General features: G+C 57.5%; 5 protein-coding genes across 5 annotated transcripts; 3 read left to right on the forward strand and 2 right to left on the reverse strand.

Moving 5' to 3' along the window:
- The first annotated feature begins 316 nt into the window (after positions 1–316).
- Positions 317–3434, forward strand: BJ171DRAFT_294217 (uncharacterized protein). The gene is made up of 3 exons (XM_053106965.1): positions 317–764; positions 957–1348; positions 1538–3434. The coding sequence occupies exons 1-3, from the start codon at positions 439–441 to the stop codon at positions 3382–3384; spliced, it is 2565 nt and encodes an 854-aa protein (XP_052969344.1). The 5' UTR covers positions 317–438; the 3' UTR covers positions 3385–3434.
- A 1197-nt stretch (positions 3435–4631) lies between these two features.
- On the reverse strand, positions 4632–8475 carry BJ171DRAFT_421134 (peptidase family M1-domain-containing protein; the record flags this gene model as incomplete). Its single annotated transcript, XM_053107474.1, has 17 exons — positions 4632–4746; positions 4867–5083; positions 5215–5291; positions 5434–5495; positions 5663–5808; positions 5942–5956; positions 6043–6122; positions 6273–6420; positions 6535–6589; positions 6668–6821; positions 6909–6946; positions 7056–7202; positions 7296–7439; positions 7544–7576; positions 7707–7752; positions 7975–8120; positions 8239–8475. The coding sequence occupies 17 exons, from the start codon at positions 8473–8475 to the stop codon at positions 4632–4634; spliced, it is 1860 nt and encodes a 619-aa protein (XP_052969345.1).
- A 389-nt stretch (positions 8476–8864) lies between these two features.
- Positions 8865–11783, forward strand: BJ171DRAFT_494085 (N2227-like protein-domain-containing protein). The gene is made up of 12 exons (XM_053109983.1): positions 8865–8991; positions 9160–9390; positions 9626–9721; positions 9802–9884; positions 9982–10049; positions 10161–10175; positions 10294–10316; positions 10403–10431; positions 10530–10717; positions 10874–10987; positions 11107–11213; positions 11360–11783. The coding sequence occupies exons 1-12, from the start codon at positions 8935–8937 to the stop codon at positions 11453–11455; spliced, it is 1107 nt and encodes a 368-aa protein (XP_052969346.1). The 5' UTR covers positions 8865–8934; the 3' UTR covers positions 11456–11783.
- A 71-nt stretch (positions 11784–11854) lies between these two features.
- On the forward strand, positions 11855–17245 carry BJ171DRAFT_294255 (Sec1-like protein). The gene is made up of 14 exons (XM_053106966.1): positions 11855–12095; positions 12304–12444; positions 12608–12763; positions 12943–13032; positions 13130–13239; positions 13332–13615; positions 13805–13871; positions 13966–14124; positions 14221–14304; positions 14423–14538; positions 14633–14792; positions 14913–15077; positions 15179–15470; positions 15633–17245. Exons 1-14 carry the CDS (start codon positions 12062–12064, stop codon positions 17075–17077), a joined length of 3303 nt encoding a protein of 1100 aa, XP_052969347.1. The 5' UTR covers positions 11855–12061; the 3' UTR covers positions 17078–17245.
- On the reverse strand, positions 17196–23016 carry BJ171DRAFT_294362 (SNF2 family N-terminal domain-containing protein). The gene is made up of 16 exons (XM_053106968.1): positions 22512–23016; positions 22230–22394; positions 21967–22124; positions 21810–21854; positions 21328–21703; positions 21083–21233; positions 20655–20864; positions 20334–20456; positions 20109–20237; positions 19238–20010; positions 18989–19069; positions 18786–18896; positions 18597–18621; positions 18289–18432; positions 18078–18168; positions 17196–17890 (listed from the first exon to the last, which is right to left on the reverse strand). The coding sequence occupies exons 1-16, from the start codon at positions 22974–22976 to the stop codon at positions 17314–17316; spliced, it is 3624 nt and encodes a 1207-aa protein (XP_052969348.1). The 5' UTR covers positions 22977–23016; the 3' UTR covers positions 17196–17313.
- Between the last annotated feature and the right edge of the window lie 386 nt (positions 23017–23402).

Here is a 23402-nt window from a genome sequence, read left to right on the forward strand (position 1 = left end):
CCTCCCATCGCCCCGATCCTCCTTTTGCCCATCCGGGTCGCCTGTTTCCCTCGCCGGTGGCCTCTCCCCTGTCCTCTCCGGCAAATATCTTCCCGCAGCTCGCCTTGCAGCCGGCGCAAGCAGCCCGCTTCATCCACAAGCTCGCAGCCCCCCGCCTCGCCTTGTCCCGCCGCCGGCTCCAGCTCCAGGCCTGACCTCGTCTGCTTGTCCTTGCCGCCAGAGCCCAGTCCGGATATTTTTCTTCTGGCTTGACGGCGGTGACCGGCAGTCCACGCCCTTCATCTGCCATCTCGGCCTGCTGAGCCTGCTCTTCCTGTCTGCAGCTGCCTCCCCCTCCTTCTTTCGGTCGCTGTTTCTCCTCTTCCCGCCTCTGCTCAGCTCGGCTCGGCTCAGCTCAGCTTGGCTCTGCTTTCCTCGACCCGCGCCCCAGATGCAAACATGAGGCCGCTCTACTTGTCATCGATCCGTGTCGAGATCTGCTCGCAGCAGTCTGCCCTCGGCGACTACCTTATCACCTGCCATACCAACCCCATCCTCGCAACCGACTACTACGTCATCCACCGCTTCCACGACGACTTTTTGCGGCTCGAGGTCAGTCTCAAGGACGAAGTCCGGAAGAAGAACTTTGCTCCGAAGCGACAACTGGGCTGTCTGCCGGTCACCCTCCTGGCCGTCGAGAACCATGGCGAGCTCAAGATTGAGGTTCGCCGGGCTAACGTCGAGGCCTTTTGCAACGAGCTGCTGCTGGTTCCCGAGATTGAATAGTGAGTGTCTCCCATCGCCGTCTGTCGTCTCCCCCCACCACCCACTTCGCCTCGTGCTGGTGCACACGAGCCCGATATCGTTCTTGCGTCTGCTCGCTCAATGCTCGCTCAATGCTCGCTCAATGCTCGCTCACACATCCTCACATACCCTTCTATTCCCCTTTGCGTCCGCCTTTTCCCGTCTTATCGCAGCAACAAGCACTTTGTCCGTTTCTTCAGCATCTACGTCTCAAAAGACCTCCCGATCTTCCAAGTTCCCTCCGTCATCTTCGGCTCCCCACACGACATTACACAATCTCTATCCCAGAGCTTTGCGGACCTGTTCGATTTGCGGATGATGAGCCACAAGCGGCGCAACCAGTCGCAGCTCGTGCACTCTGTCCCCATCTCCATGTCCTCACCGACCAGCCCGTTGGCGTCAATCGAGTCTCCAGACAGCAGCCCTCAAAACCGAATCAGAACCAGCCTACAGTCAAAGCTGTCGATCCTGCTGAGAGACACCCTGGATGCCGTCCAGTTCTATGAAGACTCGGAAGCGAGTCCAGGGTCGTGTGACCACGATATTGGCGAAGACGACGTATCTGGTGAGTGCTTTCGCTCCTCTGTGTGCCTGCATGTTGTGGCGAGTCTCGTCTGTCAGTTGCTGTCGGCCCCAGGCCTCTCGATCGGATGACGCTGCCCTTTGCCCATCTGTACCTTTGCCCATCTGCACCCTTCTCATTTGCACCCTTCTCGTCTGTCGCATCCTCCCCCACCATCCCTGCTTCGTCCAGCGCGCCTGTCCCTGCTGGAGGTGACCACGCCATTGAGCAATGATCAGCCGCCCACTGCCATCTACCGGAAGCACGAGTCCCACTTCACCAGCCTCCTCACGGCCACGACGGCAACTCTCACGGAGCTCCACCGACAGACTGAGCCGCTGCTCCAAAATTATCGCTCCGACTCGTCCGAGGCACCACTCCTCGACGCAGAGGATGATGCCCACGGACCCCATCCCGACGACTTGGAGGCCGGGCTTCCCTACCAAGCCCGCACTCAGTCCGATCCTTCGCAGCCCGAATACGTGCGGCTCCAGAGCGACACTTCTCGGGAGAGTCCCTTTGCCCACATGAACTCGCGCCTTGCCATCTTTGGATCGCAGACCCTGACCCGCTTCAAACGAAGCATCACGCAACTGCGACAAATGACAAGCGAGGCCATCTTTCTGGGTCGCAAGTATTCCGGCGATGATCTCAGGCCCGGGGCGCACGTCGATATCTATCAGCATCCAGATCTGCAGATGCAACGCCAGCCATCGATCCCGATGAAGCCCACCGTCGTCTTTCTCGATGATTTGCGGCCCGTGCCCAACCCGGAGCTGAACGCCGCCGAAGCAGCAACGATTGCGATTGCCAAGCCCGGCGGAACCAAAGCGTCTGGAGGTCCCGCCGAGATCCAGGTGCTGACCAAAAAGTCCTCGGACGAGTCTTTCAGCGGCTACGGGTCTTCGGTTCGCGGGTCGGAGCGGATGGTGCCATCGCTGCTGATGAATGCTCCCCAGACATCCGATGACCTTGATGCCGATGTCAATACCGATGCCGATGCCAATACCGATGCCGATGCCAATGCCGATGCAGACGATGATGCTGGTGCCAATGTCGATGCCGGCCGGGAGGAACTTCCGCTGCCTCCGCCTCCGCTGGACGTGGTCAGCATCCGTTCTCAAGCTCAAGCTCAAGCGCCCCTCCTTGCACGCGAACCATCCGACGATGCCTATCCCAATGACGACATCCGTCCCGCCGACGACGATGCCTCCTATTCCGTCGATCTCCTGGCCATCCGCCGCTGTGGCAGTGCCGACTACATCGTCCCGGCTGCAGACCATGCCGCCGCCCTGCCGCGCAAGTTCACTTCCCTGCCGCGCCAGAAACGGGTCTCGGCATATGCAGCTGTTTTCCAGCGGCCACCTGCGGACTGGAGCGCTTCTTGGATTGTGCAGAATCGCTCCAGCACCCTCAACCCGCCAGAGCATGCCGGAACCGCCTCGCGCCGCAAGACCGAGCACTTTGACACGAACGAATCCTCTCGCTTCCCTTTCCAGATCCTCACCCATCGTGACAGCTTGGCGGCCCCTGGCGAAGGCTCGACCGGCAAGCGAAAGCGTGGCTGGCTACCCAAGAAGGACGAGCCCCTCAAACGGCGGGCCAGCCAAGAGGTTCCCACGGAACACAGGCTGAGCTTCAAGGGCGTCCATCACACCAGTCCGCTTGACGATCTCGTCATCAACCGCCAACACCTGGAGTCGGCCTTGAGCCCGATTGCCAGCAAGGTCAACCGACCCATTCGCCGGTCTTCCAAGATTTACGTTCCCAAGCCAGATGTTCCGCTGGCGCCGAGCAGCTCATTACAGAGCCCGCCGTCGACGGCTTCGCTCGCCTCCGATGCCCACTTGGCTGTGGGGCCGACCGAGCTTGGCTCGGTATTGGCCCGCACCGAGGCTGGCTCAAGAGAATCAACCCTCACCATGGAGAAACTCTCGCGTTCGTCGTCGCTGAGCTATCGGAAGCCGCCCGCCCGGTCCTCCGGATTCCACATCAAAGGCTTCTCGCGACTGAAGAACATCCTGATTCCTCAAAAATAGTCTTGCTCTCTCCTGGTTATAGTTTTTGCATCGACCATCTCCCCCACCCACCACCGCCTCCCAATCGTATTCCTCGTAGACTTTCGAGTCGCCTTTTGTTTCAACCCCTTGATGCTCCGAGCAGAGGGCCTTCTTGGCACCCTATTGCCCTTTGCTTCTCCCCCTCTTCTTTCTCTCTATCTTTCTTCGCTTCCTTTACTTCCGGCACCCCCTTGCTCCTTCCTCTCTCAGTGCGTGGGTTGACCCGTCGACTGGGCCGGACGTGAGCATCCATTTATCGATTCAGCATAGACAGCCGCATCCCTCCTCCTTTTCCCGTGGCATCGTTGATCGGCCTCGCTTTCAGTGCAGTAACCTGCTCGTCCTTCTTTTCTTCTTCTTCTTCGTTGACATCGAACCATGTTGTGTTGCGTTCACTTCTCGGTTATCTTGTTCCACTTCTCACTCGCTGCTAGTTCAGATCATTTTTTGCTCAGCTTGGCCTGTCCTTATGGCTCTTCGTTCGCTGAGATCAGGGAAACCCCTCGATGCATCACAGAAAGCAACAAACGAAACCCCCAACTCATTGACCAATGGTGACGAGTGCTGCCACTTCACCCCTCAGCCCGGCTCTCTCAATCCGATCTCTCCCTCCCTCTCCCTCTCTCTCACGCTCACTCTCACTCGACGTACCAGTCGTTTAACCCCTCTCGCTTGATTTTCTCATATCATTTTTGATTCCCATTTATTTTTCCTTCTTCCCTTCTCTCTCCCTCTCTCAGGAAAATACATTCATGACCAGGTGCGTTTTTGCTATTTCCTGGGGGCGGTGATCTTCATACCAACCACTGCCTTCATTGTAGCAATGGGCAAGCTGTGTGATTGCATTCCAGTCTTCATTGGCGATCGAGTGGTGCATGCATTTGGCCCTTTGGACGGGGGTCAGTGCCAAGTGCGACCTCTCGACATCAAGGTCATCAGGCCGAACGAGTCCTCTTCTCCGTTGCCCATAAAGCTGGTCGCAAATCATGACGACAGGTGCGGCCTTGTCCGCTGATCCCATTTGCACATCGAAAGGAGAGTACCGCCTCCGAAGCGATGACTGGCGGTTGAACTGAGGGGGGATGGATGAACATGCTCTGTATTCTTGGAACTCCTCAAGCTAAATGCAAAGATCATCGCGTTCAGTCATATGGGTGAGCCGTGGCCTGTCTCCTTGCCCAAAGTCTCCGGAGTCGATTTGTCCGCACAGGCTGTTTGAAGAAGGCTCACAAACCCAGATCCTTGGCCACCATGGCGGCACAAATGGGATGATAGAAGCTGCGGTTGTCCAAGAAGGTCTTGCGGGCAAGAGGACCGCCGTTTGTGGTCTTGTCCCAGGCGCTGTGGTTGTTCGGTGGATAAGCAGTGGATAAGCAGTGGATAAGCAGTGGATGTGTGGTGAGTAGCAATAGCGAGCCATTTTAATGTGTCTCGCTCTGTGCTGACACGACGCAAGCTTACCGGTAGAGCGGACGCACGTATTTCATGCGGCCTGCCTCGACCAAAAAGGCAGCAACGGCAGGGAAGATGGCTTCGTAATCGGCCTTGAGACAGAGCCACTGCCATCGGAAGCGGATTTCGGCGTTGCGGACACTGGTCAGGCTGTAAACCTTGTCCATCTCGGCAAGCAACTTGTGGGGCAAGGGAGTCAGCTCCAAGAGCTTCTCCAGGAAGACCACTGGCAGCCGAGACGAGAGAGCGTGGGAGAGAAAGTGTGTGGGAGATAGAGAAAGTCAGCTTGTGTGTCTACTCAGCGACCATTTCGGATCGCTTTGCCGGGCGAGAAGACATCAAGTCAAGATCGTGTACCTGTCTGCGTAGAGGAGAAGTTGCGTATATCCTCGGGAGAAAAGTCAAGCTTGTCCGAGGCGCGGGCGCTGTCCCATCTACGGAGTGATTGTTGGCATCCGCCACGAATGAGTGTCAGCGCGATGAAGGGCTGATATATCGAGATCGAATCACAACACTGCTCGGCGAGCCGGATAGTTCACCCTTGCGGAGGCACAGTGGCCACTCAGCCCCACATACCTTTTGGCCAGCTCGTCACAGGCCTTCGCGAGGGTCTGGTCAAACTCGTTCTTGACGGGCGGCTAGACAGAAAATTGACACCGCGGCGAGTTAATGGGCGGTGATAGTCTCAAGCCCTGGCTCGGTGGCACGGAAGCAGTGCAAAGGTTTGTATGGGCAATATACAGCACGAAATCCAGGAACGGAAGCCTGTCGATCAGCAAGGATCCTTCCAGCGAGTTCGACTCACATATCCTTGACCGTGGAACCACGTATGCCAGTCAATGGCATCGAGGACCTTGATCTTGCTGTGATCGTGCTTGTTGAAGTACTCGTACAGGAAGCTCTTGAAGTCGGTGGTAGTGATGGACTTGTGGGAGAATCTCTCGACGTACGCTGGATCCAACAAAGCAACGCAACGGTCAGATCCCGCATACGTAGCAGAGATTTGGGCGGAGCATTGGTGCAGCACAGTGAAGCGAGGCTGGCGCGGTGCAACTTCTGCTTGAAATCACAGCGATCGACTCACCCGTGACAAAGGGTTCTGAGAATTCCAGCCGTTGGACAAAGGCGCAACAGGGTGAGTGACGATGCACCATATTCTCCAGCAGCGCGCCCAAAAATACGTACCAAAGACCGAGGGCCCACCGAGCTGGACCTCGAGGTAGTAAAGCAGATTGAATCCCTTTTCATAAGGAACACTCGAGAATCTGGGTGCCATATGCCGGTGGGGACGAGGAAAAGTCGGTCACGGAATGCCGGATCGCCGAGAGGAACGCAATGGCCGACGATATGCCATCGAGCTGAGCATCGAATCCGTCCTCCTTCATCCCACACAGCGGGGGGGGGGACGTGCTTACGAGTCATCGGGATCGACACCGCCGAGCTCCGGGACCAAGGCGGTATACTGCGGAGTCTTGATCTCATCATAGTGGTCGATGGATTCCTTCAGAGCCTTCAAGCCGACAATCGCCGAGAACTCGGCCTCTGCATTGCCACGGATGCGGCCTGGGTCCCAACGAGGGGATGCAGGTTAGCCAACGGAAGGCGCACAGAGTCAAGAGGCAAGTCAGACGGGAGGGAAGCTGGCCAAAGGCCACTTGACAGCGCAAATGCAATTACCGATGATCTTGCGCTCCACAAACATGGTCCATCCCTCGTTGAGCCAAAAGTGTTCCTACATGTCCGGTCGAGATTGGTCAGCTTCGCAGACGCCATCGATCGACCTTGTCAGCCATCGGACACCGACGCTTACCCAGTTCGAAGAGGTGACCAGGTTGCCCATCCAGCTGTGGGCAAGCTCGTGGGCGACAACGTCGACGAGGCTGCGGTCGCCAGCAAGCAGGGTGGGGGTGACAAATGTGAGGCAAGGATTCTCCATGCCACCGTACGGGAAGGAGCCAGGAAGCCTGTAGGAATATGGCGCCGTGTTAGAATGGCTCATCGCGCTCCTGAGCCAACCTGTCCAAAGATCATCGGGATATTGCGCTACTTACACCAGCAGATCGTAAACGCCCCAGCAGTAAGGAGTGAGCTGCCGAATTGAGAAATGACCGGAGGGATCAGCACGCGTAAACATCGAGGCTGGTAGCTCCATCCTGAACGAACTCGCGACAGCAATCTGCGCAGTAGTGCACGCATACCAGCTTCTCGCCAGTGGCGATAAAGTCCTCGGTTTCGACAAACTCCCAGGCAGAGGCTTCGACCATCTCGGGCTCGGACCAGACAGTGCTGCGGGGGCCGATCTTGCGCCCCTCGAGGTTTCCGACAGCCAGGGCGATCAAGTACGACTGATTATCGGGGGAAGTTAAATGATGAGCCCTCGATACAGAAACCACAGGCTTCCGCGATTGGCACCGGTTGCATGTACAACACATACATACCGGAATAGCAATGGCTTGGTCAAAGTTGTATTTCTTATGAGAGCCACTGACCACCTCGTCCTTGGGGACAGCGCTCATGAGCGCCCGAAGATGGGCGGGAGCAGTGACGTCGGCACTGTACTTGATCTTGATCGACGGGGTGTCCTGGTGAATATGGAGGCGAGAACGAATGAGGAATACACTTGGCCAAGCGATCGGGCTCGTGCACGGCCGTACTGATGGCCAGGACAGCAGCAAAGCCTCTTTACCTGGCAGGGGACGAGGCTGCGCGCATGGATCGCCTATCGAGGAACATATATCCAGGGTGAGAGCGGGCTCGTGGCCTTGTGTGCTGACAGACATGGGCCATGCAGCCAAGCCAACATCTCCTGATTCGAGCGCGATGGCCATGCCAGGAAATCAATCGCGAACCTGGCATTGGGTGAAAAGATAGGGGTGCTTCTTTCCGACTGTTTGGCTGGCGACAGCGACAACGGAGACCAAGTTAGCCAACGCAGCCCAGGCCGAAACGCGCACTTCCATGCAGCACTTCCATGCAGCACTTCCGTGCAGCACTTCCGTGCAGCACTTCCATGCACATCGACGGCGTCAAGTCTGGCGAGTTTGCAACTCGATCTCGAGCAAACATGCAGCACGGACTCCCCCGACACTCTTGCAACACTCCGAGCGGTTGTGGTACCTGGGTTCAAGCCACTGAATTGCGGTGCAATCCTTGGTGGTCGAGTACACGACCTTGACGGCAATCTCCTCGCCCTTGGCCAGCGCGCGAGGGAACCTGATCTGGACCGGAGACCCATAAATCGCATGGCGATCGTGGACGACAAACTATCCAGGAGAGCGATTGGTGAGTTCCAGAGCGGCAATGTCGAGGGTCTTATTCGAACGAGGCAAGACCCGATCGATTCGGGCAGCGGGTACTCATGCCATCGGGCCAAGACACTACCTCAAGGGCTTCGTCAGTTCCGTTGATGGTGACGGCCTTGACGTCAATGTAGCTCGAGTCCAAGACCAGTTCCTTGACGCTGTCCTTCAGGACAGAGAGCGAATGGACGACATGGCCGTGGAGGACCTTTCGGTCAAAATCGGCCGTGAGAGAGAGGTGCAGATGGGTCGATCGGATGGCGTCCGAGTTTGCGAACGAGTTCTTGTCGGAGACGGAGATGGGCGGAAGGGACGTCATGTTGGATCTTGTAGATGCAGAGCGTCGGGGCCAGCCGGGACGGAAATGCCGAAGCCACGGAGCGAGAGGGGGCGGGATCGAGCAGCCTTTAGCGCGGGGAAGACAGAGCACGATTCGAAGGTGCAGCGCCATGGGTTGTCTCTGCGTCTAGCGCACACAGCTGCGTCGGGAGAGGCCGGGCGTTACCTACAGCGGCGACAGATCAAGCAGAGCCGGGCGATGGGAGGGGGCGACTGGCCTCGGCCAAAACATCCCAGCCCAAGTCCTTCCGGCACGACCGGAACGCGCCGGACATGGGCGCAGCCGGCTCGAGCCGGCTCGAGGGCGGCGCGGCCTGGCTGGTCCCTTGGAATCCGTGGCGCTGGCGACGGCCGGCCTCTGCTCCCATCGAACAACCAGCAGCACCAGCGAACGGAGCCGAGCTGCGCCGAGCACCGCCGAGCACCGCCGAGCACTGCCATGCAAGTCGACGAGCTGGAGCCTGCGTCGGGACGGGATGAAATCGAAGAGGGCCAAGTGAGTGGCTGGAGCCGACACCAGTTGACCCGGCGCCTGGCTTTGATCGTGCGGTCTGGCGAACCGTATCGCTCGGCATCCAGACTAAGCGGACAAGCCGGATATCGGCTGGGCTGCGTTGCCCGGGATGCAGCGCAGGCTCCAACGACTAACCGCCCTCCTTTGCAGCTGTTCAGCAAGGTCATCCGGGCCTTTGCCTCGTATTCTACCCGGTCGCTCGACATCCTGAACAAAAAGCGGGACGACTTCAACTCGATTCCGCTGAACCACCAACGGCTCGTTCCCGACTTCCACCGGCGGATGGATCTCATTCAGCAGCGGATCAGAGCCAATGCCCGTTTCCTGACTTCGATCATTGCCGACCAGGAGAACTTTTTGAACGGGGAGAGCTCCTCAGGGGTAGGTGGCCAGCGGCGTCTGCGGGCCTGCAAATGGACCGACGCCTTGGCTCGTTTGTCCAGCCCCGGCTCGGATCGGGTGCTGCTGCTCCGGCCGACTACGTGCGAGTGTAATGCCACAAGGACGAGATATGACACCGATCCCATGCTGAGTTGCACATGCATCTGGTCCATGGGAGGGGGAGAGGTTGTGAACCAAGCCGAGCTTGCAAGTAACAGATCCCGACACAATCCAGTCACTCTCTCTCGAGAACCACGAACCGTTGTCCGAGGCTGACCACGACAAGGTCCGAAGCACTCTCCGCCAGTTTGTTCGAGACTGGTCCAAAGACGTATGTTGCCCGGATGTGTGCTGGTTGCAGTTTGGCGTGCCTGTGGTTGAATCTGGTAGTGCTGACACTCAGGTGCTCAGGGCGAGGACGAACGGACTTCGGCCTACACGCCGATCCTGAAAGAAATCGAGAGTCTGTTTGCACAAATGCCTCGCGAAGACAGGTAAGCTGGCAACATCGAATCTACAGACGAAGCAGCCCCCGGGGCCAGGCGCACATCCGCCCTGACGATCCTTTTGCAACATGTACCTTGCCCTCAGAGGAAAAATTCAGATCCTGGTGCCAGGAGCAGGTCTGGGCCGTCTTGCGTTCGAAATCGCATCCCGAGGTAACATGCCAATGCATTGAGCCCGACGCAGCCACATGGTCCTCGCCCCAACTTGCGCTGTCGCTCTAACCACACGCTCCAACCCTGGCGCTTCATTCATCTCTCTGCTAGGATACAGCTGCCAAGGTAGCTACTGCCAATTGATGCAGCGAACTGAATTCTGGCTGCAGTGATGCACACCGTTCGCTTCAGGAAGGTGGAGGTGCGCTGAACCGTTTCCTATGCTGCCTCTATCCCTGTCCAGGAAACGAATTCAGCTTCTACATGGTGTGTAATGTTGTGCATCTGACTCAGCTCCTGCTCTGGGGCGCTTGGGCTGCGCCCGGTGAGACTAATACCGAGCTCTTCCTCAGCTTCTAGGCGCCCACTTTGTCTTGAATCGGTAACGATGCGTCCAAGCAGCAGCCGATGAGCATTTCTTGATCGTATCCGCGTGGCACGCAGCACTGACCCTGCCACAAACGTCTTGTCGTCTGAAAGCGTCGTCAAGGTTGAGCAGTTCGATATCTACCCGTGGATCCACTCCTTCTCAAACAACCTCACTGCCGAGCATCAGCTGCACAAAGTGTGCGTTCCGGATGTGATCACATCGGTGATTCCGAAACAGGCCGAGTTTTCGATGATCGCGGGCGACTTTGTTGAGGTCTACAACAACACCGAGCAACGAGGTGAGCAGTCGACAGCAAGCTGGCTGGATTGCGAATGAGTTGATATCGGAGACAATGCCCAGCTTCGGGACATGGAGAAAAGCGGTCGCCCTTGCCAGGTGGTACTCGACATGGATATGCACAGGCGCTGACTGGGCTGTGCGTTTGCCACTCCAGAACAATGGGACGTCATTGCGACATGCTTCTTTATCGACACTGCGAAAAACATCCTGGAGTACCTCGAAACGATCCACAATGCACTAAAATCCGGTGGAAGGTGGATCAACCACGGTAGGCGTGCTCTCGAGGCTTGCGCAGACACATCAGTTGGCGCCCGACTACCCTCGGAGCTGCATGCGCTATTGAGCCATGCCAGTACAGACCGTCCGTCTCATGCATGTTCGACACAGGACCGCTGCTGTACCATTTTGAGGGAATGAAGAACGAGCTCTCGGTCGAGCTGAATCTGTCCGAGGTCCTGGAGGCTGCCAGAAAGATCGGCTTTCATTTTGATAAGGTGCGAAACCAGCCCTCTGACCTCGAGCCGACAGCTAAAGGCACCTGCAGAGCCAGTCTGCTTCCTCGCGTAGCTCGAGGAGTCTGCTGTTCTGACACCCGTGCATCCAACACGCCCGTCTCCACGGCACTCACCCTGCCTCGCAGGAACCCGAGTTGATCAAGGCCACATATGCGAGCAACTCCAAAAACATGCTCAGCTACGTCTACGACAGCGCCTTTTTCACAGCCACCAAGGTTTGATGATCGAGACGATCCAAGGATCCATCAAGCTGGTTGGCCAAGTCAAGGCCTCGATTGGAGGTGCGATCCACCTGCGCCTCGACCTGGGCGGCATATCCGTCGGCGTCGGCGAGCAGTCCGCACAGCGGGAAGATGTGACCGAGGACCGAGCCGCAGGGCGGACAGAGAGCGCGGTTCGATGCCGTGAAGAATGTGGTGCATGAGCCGAACAGCTTTGAGAGACAGGGGGCTTCGTGGCTCCGACGCAGTGCCCGGGGATGTGAGCATGCAGTTGGTGAACATGCAGTTGGTGGACATGCAGTTGGTGGACATGCAGTTGGCGAACATGAACAAGAATTCGAGCGCAGCAGCCGTCTCGCCACCGTCCGCTCAGCGCCCCTCTTGGCTGGCGGGCGTGGCTTCGTCCCCCGTCCTGGCCTTGGACACTTTGCTGCCATCTCTGTCGCTGTCGCTGTCGTCCGCCGCCTGCTATCGAGCCGGTCCTGCTCCTGCCTCAGCCATCTGCAGCATCACGCTCGGGTCTGGCTTCGCTTTCCTGGCTGCTGGTGCTTCCGTCGTGTCCCCCAAGCCACTGCCTTCTCTTGCCACTCGCAACCACGGCCCAGAATGCCCTTCTCCCTCAAGGACACTGTCCGCCAGAGTAAAGATGTTTCTCATCATCATCAAGAAGGGCCTCTGGCGCTTGCCAATGTGCCCTTCCTGTTGTATTCGTAGCGGGGTCTGCGCGCAAGCTCCCTCAGCTGTCGCCGTGCTCGATCAGGCCCGGCTCCAGCCCGGCTCCAGCCCAGCTCCAGCCCAGCTCCGACCCCTGGCCGTGCTAACCTGTCCTGGCCTTCCTCATCCTCCAGATCTCCTCGACCAGGTTCTCCGCGACCCAAAGATAAACGAGCGTCCGGGCGAGTGGAAGATTCTTGTCGTTGATGATGCCTCCAACCAGATTCTCAGCAAGTACATCACCACGGACGACCTCAACCAGGTCTACATTACCCGTGCGTATCGTCTGTCGAATGCCAGAGCGGCTAGGTCCCCTCGACCAGTCTCAGGAAGGAGATGACATGGCCCTTGCAGCCGGGCCTCTGCTTCTCCTTAGCCACTATATCCGTTGCATTCTGCCGGCTGCTGTGCTCATCATGGTCCAACTTCCGTCTGCAGCCCAAGCCCGTCGAATCAACGGCCACCGAGCCACCAACGAGAACTCCCAGGCTCTCTATTTCATTACCCCCACGGCCGAGAACGTCGATTTGATCATCAAGGACTTTGCCGGCCCCACTCCAAAATATGCCCAGGGACACATTTGCGTGACCACAGGTGCGTTCTCGCAGCCTCGACCATCCTATCCCCTATCGACTCTGGTCTCCCGGGGTGTCGCCGCCGCCGCAGCCACAGGATACCCAGTTCTTGGCATGGTGGAGGCTCGACTGCTTCCCGGACTCTGCTTGGCCATACACATCCCAATGTTCACACTCTTGCACGGCGACTGTTTCCAGCCTTTGACGATGCCTTGGCCAACAAGCTGCTGAGAGAGGTTCCTCGGAACCGCTTGGCAACATTCAAGGAGCTGTTCATAAGCTTTGATGGTATGTCTCGCCCTGTTCTGTCCACCGCAGCAGCAGCAGCAGCAGTAGCATCATCATTGGCCAAGGCTCTGACCCGCCAGCGACGCCTCTCTCGCAGTGCCCGAAAGCCGTGTCTTCAGCCTCGACTTGCCCGGCTCTCTCGAGATCTCCTTCAAGCCACAGTCGGTCGGCCAGATCCAGGGTCTGATCAACGACAGCGCACAAAAGGTAAGTCGCCCGTCATATTCTGCTCGGTGCCGGAGCCCGGTGCCGCTGCCGTGACTACATTCTCACTCTGTCCTGGCTTTCGCAAACCACAGCTTATATCGCTGCTGCTGCTCCTTGGAGATGAGCCTGCGATTCGCTTCTGCGATCCCGGCGGCCAGCGTCGCGGCCTCTGTGCCCTGCTTGCCGAAAGCGTCCAGCAGCAGATTGACGTGCTGAGAAACGATCCGCAGTACAACTTTCCGCGCCCAACGCCGTACTCGCAGACACAACTGCTGATCATCGACCGTGCCGTCGATGTTTTGACACCGATTTCGCACTCACCCAGCTACCAGTCTCTGATTTACGATATCATGGACATGGACGGCAACCAAGTGAGGTGCGTGAGCGCGGAGGCACTTCGCTGTAGAGCGTCGCCTTCGCTTGGCCCGAGACACCTGTTTGGGCCCCATCACCGCGCCTGCGGCTATATGGCCCGGTCTGGCTTGCTGGCATATAATCGAGCACGATTTGTCTCGACAGTTGGGCCCATCGTCGAACGCAACTGAGCATTTTGCCCTGCTCGCAGACTACCAGTCAAGGACTCGGAGGAAGAGATTGGCTCGCTCGCTCTCGACGAAGACGACGATCTCTTTGTAAGTCAGCTTGTCCGCTAAGTGGCTGCAGCGTTTTCACAAAGCGTATCTCCTGTAATGTTAATCACTTTGCTTTGGGGGGCGGCGGCGATAGGCCGAGCTTCGACATGCTCCCTTGCCCTCGGTGATCAACCGCGTCGTAGCCTTGGTGAAGCAGTTCGGAAAGAACGAGACGGCAGCCTCAAATGACAAGCTGGCGGATCTGAAGGAAGCCATCCTCAACAAAGAGAAGCGTGAAAAGCAAATGGCAGAGGTAGCGGCTTGGAGAGATTGCGCGTGTAATGCACGATCGGTTTCTGTCGTGAGCGCCACCCCTCCCTGACCATGGCGTATTCCTGCTGCATTCCAGATCCGAAAGCATCATGGAATCTGCACTGAGCTCTTGGCCCGCCATACCGCTCGCAATCTGAAGGAGATCGGCGAGCTTGAAGGCGTAAGTTGTTCACCACGCCACGCGGCACTGCAGGCTGTGCCGTTCCCGATGTCGTCGGCGCTGTTACTCGTATCGCCGTATTCAGCTCAGCTCAGCTTACTCCAACCGCCGAATTTAGGTTGCCTATACCGGGTTCGAGTATGGCTTTGAGCCTGGGAACCCAGAAGCACCGCCAAAGCCTGCGTCCAAGCTGATCCAAAAGTTCATTGCAATCATTGAGAACGACGCCCAAAAGTAAGTCTTGATATCGCTGTGGCACTCTGTGTTGCGGTCCAAGGGAAGCCCGATTCGATACCAACTAACGGTGCTGTCAACCGATCTGCGGTAGTATCGAGGATCGTCTGCGCGCCCTCGCTTTCCTCCTGTGTATCGAGGAGCTGAACGATTCTCAAATCAACGACATATACACTCGTGCAAAGTTGAGCACCGACGATATCAGCTTTGTTCGCGGACTGATGGATCTGGATATTTCGCCCATCGATCGGGATGTACGTGCGAGCCAGTGCTTGATCCAGCGCACTCTGGCGTGACCAAACCCGGAGACGCATCCTTCTTGATCCGATCCCTCGAACCCCTCGCTGACACTGGATGCACATGTCTTGCTTCAGGGCCCGTACTCCTACTACCCACGCAAGCTCGAGAAGGAAAAGCGCAAGCACGAGCTGTCGGCTCACGCCAAGAAGAAGGGTCGCCCTCAAGACCCTGTGGCCGATGTTGAGGCGGAGGTCCTGAGCATCGACCGCCATATCCCGACGCTGCGCTATCTCCTTGAGGTCAGTGTTGCTTCGCTTCTCATATTGGCCATCGCGTCTGGCCCACCCAGCCATGCGAACGCCGTATCCACTGCTGATTCCACCGCATATCCAAAAAACAGGACGCCATCCTTGGCAAGCTGGATCCCGATATCTTCCCATACGTGCTCAAGGGCGGCTATTTCTTGGCCGATAACAAGGCGACGGACAGCCCCGACCGCGGGCTTGGGAAGGTCAAGACCTTGGCCAAGTTTGAGCCCAAGTGGGGCAAGAAGCAGACCGTCGGCCGGGATCAGAACGACTATCGTGTCAACGGTGCTCGCATCATCGTCTTCTTCATCGGCGGATGCACCTATCCCGAGGTCAAGGTGACCTACGACCTCGCCAGGGAGTTCGAGCGCGAGATCATTATCGGTAAGCGGCTCTACGCCACATGCACCGATCATGGGCAGACCATGCACCGAGGGTGTACTGATCGTGCACTGGCAGAGCGTGTCTCTCTCTCCACACTAACCGCACCTCACCACCCGTCACCTCGGCTCGATCCTTGCTCCTTTCGATCAAACATGCCAAAAGGCGGCACCGAGCTCTTCACCCCAAAGACATTCATCGAATCGATCAAGCAAATGGGCAGTTTGACCACCCGCGTGCCCCTTCCTGACCCGGTAAACATGTTCCGCTATGCCGAGACCATGTATACGCAGCCGACTCGAGCGGCCCCTGCTGCAGCCGCTCCCCGGCCACAGGCGGTGGCCGATACCACAGTGCCCAGCGTCTCCGCCCAGCCGGCCCTCAACTACCTATCGGCGGCACCCCCGGCCGTCTATCCGCCAGTTGCCGAAGCTCCTCAGCCCGTGCACCCCGTTTCTGCAGCTTCAGCCGTAACAAGCTCGATGCAGGCGCCCCCTGAAGAGCCCGTGAGGACCAACTCGGCTCAAAAGTATGTCGGACCTGCCGCGATTCCTCCGCGTGGGTCATCGTTCCGCGTCGAGGACCAGCCCACAGCCCCACCCCCGGCCCAGCAGTACGTTCCTCGCACGACGACTCCTCCAGCCCAACCATACCTTCCTCGCACTACAACCCCTCCGGCTCAGCAATACGTGCCTCACGCGGCAACTCCTGCACAAGTGTATGAGCCGGTCCGAACTGAAGCCTCTGACCGTCACTCTTCGACCGCGGATGATCGCAGCGAAGTTCCCTGTCAACACTGCACGTTGTTGAATCCCGCTAACAGCGTTCGCTGCGCTGCGTGCGACAATGTGCTGCACAGACCTCACGCCACTAGTCCTGCGGCAGCGGCACCGGCACCAAGCACAGTCCAAACAGTTGCGGCGCAAACGGTGTATGCTCCAGTTCGCAGCCCATACAGCGAGATGTCTAGCTATGCAGCCGCCCATCCAGGCCGCTCCGAAGGGCACCACAACGTCCCTATGCCCAGCACGCCGTGGTCTGCCGCAAGCGTCAACCCGCCTGCCCGTAGCAGCGCCTCCAGGCACTCAACAGGCGATAGTGCCCACAGCACTCATAGCATCCATGGTGCTTTGTCTCCCGCCACGATCAATATGCCTTCGCTACAAGCCTATTTGCCCCCGTCCAATCCCACTTCCTATGTCCAGTTCCCATCCTCCCAGTCAAGTCCCTATTCCACAAGTCCGGCCCAGCCCTACGTTGGCCGAAGCAACCCATCGGTAACCCAACAGCCCTACTCGTCTTCAGCCTGGCCCGTGACCTCAAGTGCACACGGCGCAGCGAACTTCCCGACGCCTTATCCCATGCAGCGCGGTCCTTCGTCGCTGGGCACTGGCTATTCCTTCAACGGCAGCGCCTATGCTTCCCCAGCGCAGTACCAACCCGGACAGCCCCCTCCGCGACAGCCATACGCGCCCAACCAAGACAGACAGCCATACATGCCCAACCAAGAGAGGCAGCCATATGCGCCCAACCAAGAGAGACAACCTTACGCGCCCACACCTCCCACAAAGTCGTATCAGTACTCGTACCAAAATCTGCCCAACCCGTGATGTATCTATAGAAGCAGCTTCCGGGGCCTGACAGTGGGTCCAGCAGCAGTGTGATCGACCGCGAAGGCATCAGACCGACGCAATGGCGTTGCGATCAGCGGACAAGTGCGTCGGCCTGGTGACATGTCCTGTATTTGCCATTCTGTTGTTGTTTCGGAGATTGCCTCTCAGGAGTTACCTTTCTTTCTTTCTATTTCACACTTTGAGAACAAATCGGATCGCCCGAATATACGGTTTCACACCCACAAGCATTGAGCGCGGCCATGGATACTGGTGAATCGGCGTTGCTGGTGGGTGAAGGGCCGTCGCTCGCCGCTGACCGCGTGCATATGTGGGCTACCCATGCGGATCTGTATCGAGCCTGGGCTGCTTCTGAGGGCGGAACGGGCCAGATGCGGATGAATCGGCATCGGCATCGGCATCGTCGTCGTCAGGGGCAAACCGGACAGGCCTCCTTGAGCCGGGCTGATTCTCGGAAAGCCCGCCGTCTCGGTCCAGGCGAGTCGACCTGGCGGTTGGAGCGTTGCGCTGGCCATCCTCTGCGTCCTGAGGGGTATCGTCGCGGTAGTGCTCGGAATCATGATCGTAGTCGTCGTCATCTGTTCGTCGGCGTGTTCCCTGACCAGGAATGGCACCGCGCCCAGCACGCCCATCCCTGACCATCCGATCAAAGTTTTCGTCGCTACTGTCGCTGCCGTAAGCAAGTGCGCCGACCATGCTCTCCATTGTCTGCAGCTCGGTATTGTCGTGGCTCTCGCGGTAGTAAATGTCATCGTGGTCGATATCGATGCCTTCGTCCGAAAGTTCGTCGATCTGGGACGGTGCAACATTGTCAGCACGCGGCGGCTCGGTCGACAACCCCAGACTGGTGTCTTTTACAGCCAAGAGTCTGCGCGACCGAGGAAGCAGCGCTATGGGCTCCAGGAGTGGCGGAAAACGGGCCTCGGAGATCAAGCTTTGATAGGTCAGCACATCGGCTGTAAAATAATCCTGGACAGACCCGTCAGGCATCTTGAGGTCGTAGATAAAGCTGCACGAAGCCAGCAGCGACCGCATCGGTCCGTCGTCCTCGATCCGTTTGGAAATCGAAGCTATACATCGGAACGGAATGAGCTGAGCTGGAAGCGGCCACGGATCAAGTGCTACCATCCACGGATCAGAGTGTCATCAAGAGCCTGGGAAAGATGCACAGTCTGTCAAGCGATGCGCACATTCTCCAACCAGTTCCTGCTTGCGGCGCCATAGCTCTTGCTCTATCGAGCCTCGGATAACCAGGGTCTCGACCCAGACCGGCTTGGTGCAGCCGATGCGATGGGCGCGCTTGATGGCCTGTCGCTCCGTTGCGGACTGCCAGACTGTGGAACAAAACAAAGCAGATGTGTCCGCATTTAGAAGAGTGTTCGGGTCAGAATCATGATGCTAGTGCTGGTGTTGAGCGATATGCGCCATCCCGTAAAGCAGACGCTCTCAGAGCAAGCATTCATGTAACAGCCTGTCGCTCTCCTGCGCAGCTTCTTGCCTGGACTTAGAAAATAGACACGGGACTGGATATCGAATGGATGAGAGATGTTCAGTTCCGTTGTTTTGGGGTACCCCGTCATATACCGGCTATTGTCCACTTGTACTTCCAGCAGCCAACACGGGCACCTCGGCCGCGCAGAATATGCATCGGTGCTAAGCGGTGCGTTCCAGAGCAAGACCACTGTACCGCCGACGAGAGATCGATCCCATACGATCCAACTTTGACGTCCATGACAATCACGCGGATTTCCTCCGCTGTGTTGAAGTTGGTGAGATTATGTGCTCGCTCCCACACGCCCTTTCAGACCAAAGATGATGTCGAGTGAGCTCGGCTGGGCAGCGAGGAGTGAGAAGGGATGTGCCAATACACGTGAAATGGCAGCAGCATACCATTTTCATTCGATGAAAGAGTAGACACCTGATTTTCGCGAGCCGGAGTGCCTCGTGGATGTAGTGGATTTCCATATCGTGCTTTGTGAGCATACAGAGATATGAAAGCGAGCGTCAGCACGCGATCGTCTGAAGATCGATCGAGTCCATCATCCAGGTGCAGGTGGCTGATCACCAACTGTGTCGCTGAACCGGGCTGCCTCTGAAGAGAGTGTGCAGCATCAAACTAGCTCCGCCGCCACGGCTTGCCTGGCAGTATATAATGATTTTGTCAGTCCGGTAGTGCTTCTTGATTTGGTCGATGATGTAATTGAGTTTCTGACTCGACGTTGCCAGTATCAGGGCATCCGCAATATCGTCCACACCAACGTGTTCGAAACACTTGGACAGCTTGCGCAACGTCCGGTTGCATGCTTCTTCGCTGTCAACTGACGGGTCTTTGCCTTGAGCCTCGGCCGTCTGCCGGACCCTGATGATGTGTCGGATGATTTCCAAAGTGTGTCCTGTCGCAAGACAGACTTCATGCTCTGACACAGGCTCCAGCGGCTTCGTCCTGACCAAATGGTGCCCGGGGACCACCGCAAACTCTTGGAGAAAGTCTGGTACATGGTCAAGCAGGTAGCACAATTCGGAGACTGAGGAGATTCCTTCCCAGACCTTGGAGTCCAAGGCTTCCTTTAGGGCAGCAACGCAGCTCTTCAGCAAGTAAACGTCGTCGTTGCTCCAATTGGGTCGGTGCTCTGGCGTGTACTTGTCAAGCTCTTCGACACATAGATGATACGAGTCGCGGATGCGGCGAAGTAGCTCGCCCTGCTCGCTTCCAGCATACCAGAAGCAGCTCTGCTGGATGTTTCTGATGGCGAGTCGCAGCGATTTTGCATTTCGAGGATGGAAAAGATAGTCCTCGTCCTCGCGCTCAGAGAGCACGGCGTTCGCACCGATCAAAGCAACAAGACTGTTGTATGTAATACGCTGGATGGCGTTGAACTCAACTAAGCATACGACTTCGTGCAGTGGAGGCACTGTGGTATGCACAGCACGCGTCGGTTAGGATATCTCCGCAGCCAAAGCAGGAGGCTGCGTCGGGATGGCGCTGCCCTGCAGTGTCGCAACCGCTTACAGGTGATATCTGCTTCGATCGAGGCAGCCTGATTTCGGATCATGATGCGATTGAACATGGCCTTGAGCAGGAAGCACCCCTCAGCATCGCGCTCGAGGAAGCGCTTCGAGATGTCTCTGCTAAAGAAATCTGCGGGATTGCAACAAGCGCGTGAATCCACTCTGCTCGAGAAGGCGGCAGGCCATCCGGTTGCCCGAGCGATGCGTCTGCAAGCTATGCACTAACCCCGGTTCGATGCATATGGCTCCATCTGGAGATATTCGGTTACAAGTGACTCGAGCTTCTTGAGATCCGTCTTTTCCATGTGTCTACTGGCCGCCCGAGACAAAACAGAGGGCATAGGTGTTCCTGGCAGAGAGGTGCATTCCGGTGAGACCATCGACACAAAGTCCAGTGCGCCGACACCTTGCTTGCAGGAGTATATCGGTGTACGAGCTGAGGGACTACTTGAGCGTCGGTCGGCGGCTTGGATGGCTGAAGCAGTACCGGCGTATATACCGATCTGACCCGTTCTCAAATACGCTCAGTTCACATTGCCGGCCTCACCTGTGCAGATCCATCGCCGATCGACTGCAAGCTTGGATGCCAGCCGAACCTGGTTTGACTTGTCGTCGGCCATGGAGTGGCCTTCGTCAACAATCATTCGCAGCCAATGAACTTGGAGCAAAGGCGACACATATACATCTTTCTTGCCGCAAGCACAGCTCGACCCTCGAGAAGCGCCTACGTAAGGACAGTTACAGGCGCGGGGGATACCTGAACGCATGGAGAGACACCGTCAGTCCTCAATCGGTGTTGGGCGAGTACAGATACAAGAGCAGATATCGTCTGCTACTTCTCAAGACATATGTGCCCGTGATCAGCGATGCACAAACGACGATCGATAAGCTCTTGTGACCCTGGCTAGTGCCACTGCGATGGACCCAAAGTATCGATTGCCCTGAATGCTCCATGGCTACTGTGTCTCGACGCACCATCAAAGTCCAGTCCTCCGCGCTGCTCCTCAAGACCAAATCTTGGATTGGATATGATGACAATATCGAACGTCAAGAGCTCCGTGGCGGGCGGTATAGGCTTTTCGGCCTCGGCAATGACTGTGTACTTGAGGGCCCGATCCTGGGTGTGCTGCAGCGTTGGTCCAGGTCAGACCGGGCTTGCTTCGTGCAGTGTCAGCGGGCGCATTTGAAGCGTAAACGGCCAGGCAAGCATCCACACTGACCTTCAGGATTTCAAAGCACCATTGAACAATTAAAGTATCAGGCACAATCACAAGAGTCGTCGAGGACAAGTAGACCTTGAGGGGTTTCAGGGACCCAAGACGCCGAAGTGCCCGACCCGAGCGATTTTCTCGATACTTGAGGTAGTACGGCGATGTGGAGCGGAGGAGTTTGTAGACAACCGGCGGCATCCACTCTTTCAGATGTCGATAGGGCGTCGCTGTCTTGAGAAAGGCCGCTGCGGCAAGGTTGACGAGCGTCTCGGTGTGGGTGACGTCGAGGTCATGGACGGTCTCGTCGCGACAGAGGTCCGCATGCAGATCGACATCGATGGGCGGGGTGCTGATGTGGTGCTTTGTCGAGGCGATAAGAGCAATGCTAACCAAAGCGGAACCATGGGTCGAGCCAAGAACGCTCGATCAGCCAAGCCCTGTCCGATTGCCTCTCCGCCATATCCGGCGAGACACCCAGCTGGAACTCATACCAAAGACAGGTCTTTCCGGTGCCCATATCTTCGCAGATGATGCCGCTGCGACCGCGAGCTGGTTAGCAGTCAAAATCGAAACAAGGCTCAAGAAGTTACAGGGTCGTCCATGTCCCCTCCATGCCTGAGACAGGTTGTGGTATGAAACTAAGCCCACCCTTTGATATCGCTGTAGTGGACAGGCGTGTCCATGACTCGAAAGTCCCGGAGGCGGAGCCAGAGCCGGCGACCATCGATGGTGACGATCTCCTTGAGCTCGGGATCGACAAACATCTGTGGGCAGAGCTCCCGCTGCATGATCTTCCACAATGAGCGCTGTATACGAGCCAACGACATGACGTTTCAGGTCGGCGCAATCTGTCGGGCGCGAGCTGTGTGCATCAATCGGCCAGTGCAGTCCACTCGAGTTGATCGACTTACTTTCTGGTATCCGTAAAGTGTGGTCCTGAATCCGACCGGCGCAGGCCTCTCCAGCACTTCATCCAGGGTCGCTTGGATTTCAGGCAATGGACATGGCTTCAGCAGCGCCACTGGCTGCGGAGAGTCAACTTCCTGGTATACCAAAGACAGCTTGGTGACAGGCGACTTTTAGAGAGAGGATCAGGTCAGTCGACGGTGTGACCTTGCGGGACTATGCGATGCATACGGCTGGTGCGAGGATGCTGACCAGTGCAGTTGGAGTTGCCCCAAGCCTGTACTTGCCATCGACTGGTGCTTCGTATGGGCTGGGTTGTCATCTGCGACCAGAGCATCGCAGCTGTTGTTGAGATCCTGAAAGTCCCAGCAGCTTTTGCTTGAATTGAGGCGACTGAAGAGCACCGATCCGAACCGCTGCATGTTCTTCAGTGCTGTCGGCGAGATATCGGGCGAAACGCCCCTCGGATGGATATGCAAGTAGATGCGGAACCGGAAGGCCCTGTCCGAGTTTGCAGGCTCGCCAACGGGGCTTGAATGGAGCCCATGCAGGAGCTCGTGAATCGAGTACGAGATCATCTCGTGCTTCTCGAGAAAGAGGATGGCATCGACGACATGGCGGGCTGCTTGCTCCCCAGGAGAGGTTGGCGGATGCCGACGGACGTGGTCTTTGAGCAAAGTGAGGCCCAGCGCTCCGGGCAGTGTGAGGTCAATGGTGCCCACCGGCACGATCTGAAGCTGCAGCGGGCCCATCGATCGAGGCCCTCGGCGTGCGGTTCGGGTCGGGGCGATGTGGTTCAGCCAGGGTGGCAAGCAGATTCTGACGCCGGACATGAGCCAGGCCGGCGCGAGTCCCTCACGTGCGCAATCGAGCGAGACCCGCAGCGAGAAGCGAGTAGCGAGAACCAAGTAGCGAGAACCAAGTAGCGAGAACCAAGTAGCGAGAACCAAGTAGCGACCTCGCCGTCGCCCAGGGCCAGGCAAACCCGGCCGTGTGCTCTGTCGCATCGGCCATCAGAACAGAGCCGTGGCCAAGGACAGAGAGGAATCATGGCCAAATCAACCCAGGCGTCCAAGGTAGTGCCGCTGTCCCCAAGCCCAGTCCGATGCTGGGCGCGGGCTGCGTTCGCCCATACACACTCGCATCTGTGTGCGATCCTGGGCTAAAGCTGCGTCCTC

The sequence above is a fragment of the Polychytrium aggregatum genome, assembly GCF_025602895.1.
Source record: "Polychytrium aggregatum strain JEL109 chromosome Unknown BJ171scaffold_8, whole genome shotgun sequence".
NCBI lineage: Eukaryota > Fungi > Chytridiomycota > Chytridiomycetes > Polychytriales > Polychytrium > Polychytrium aggregatum.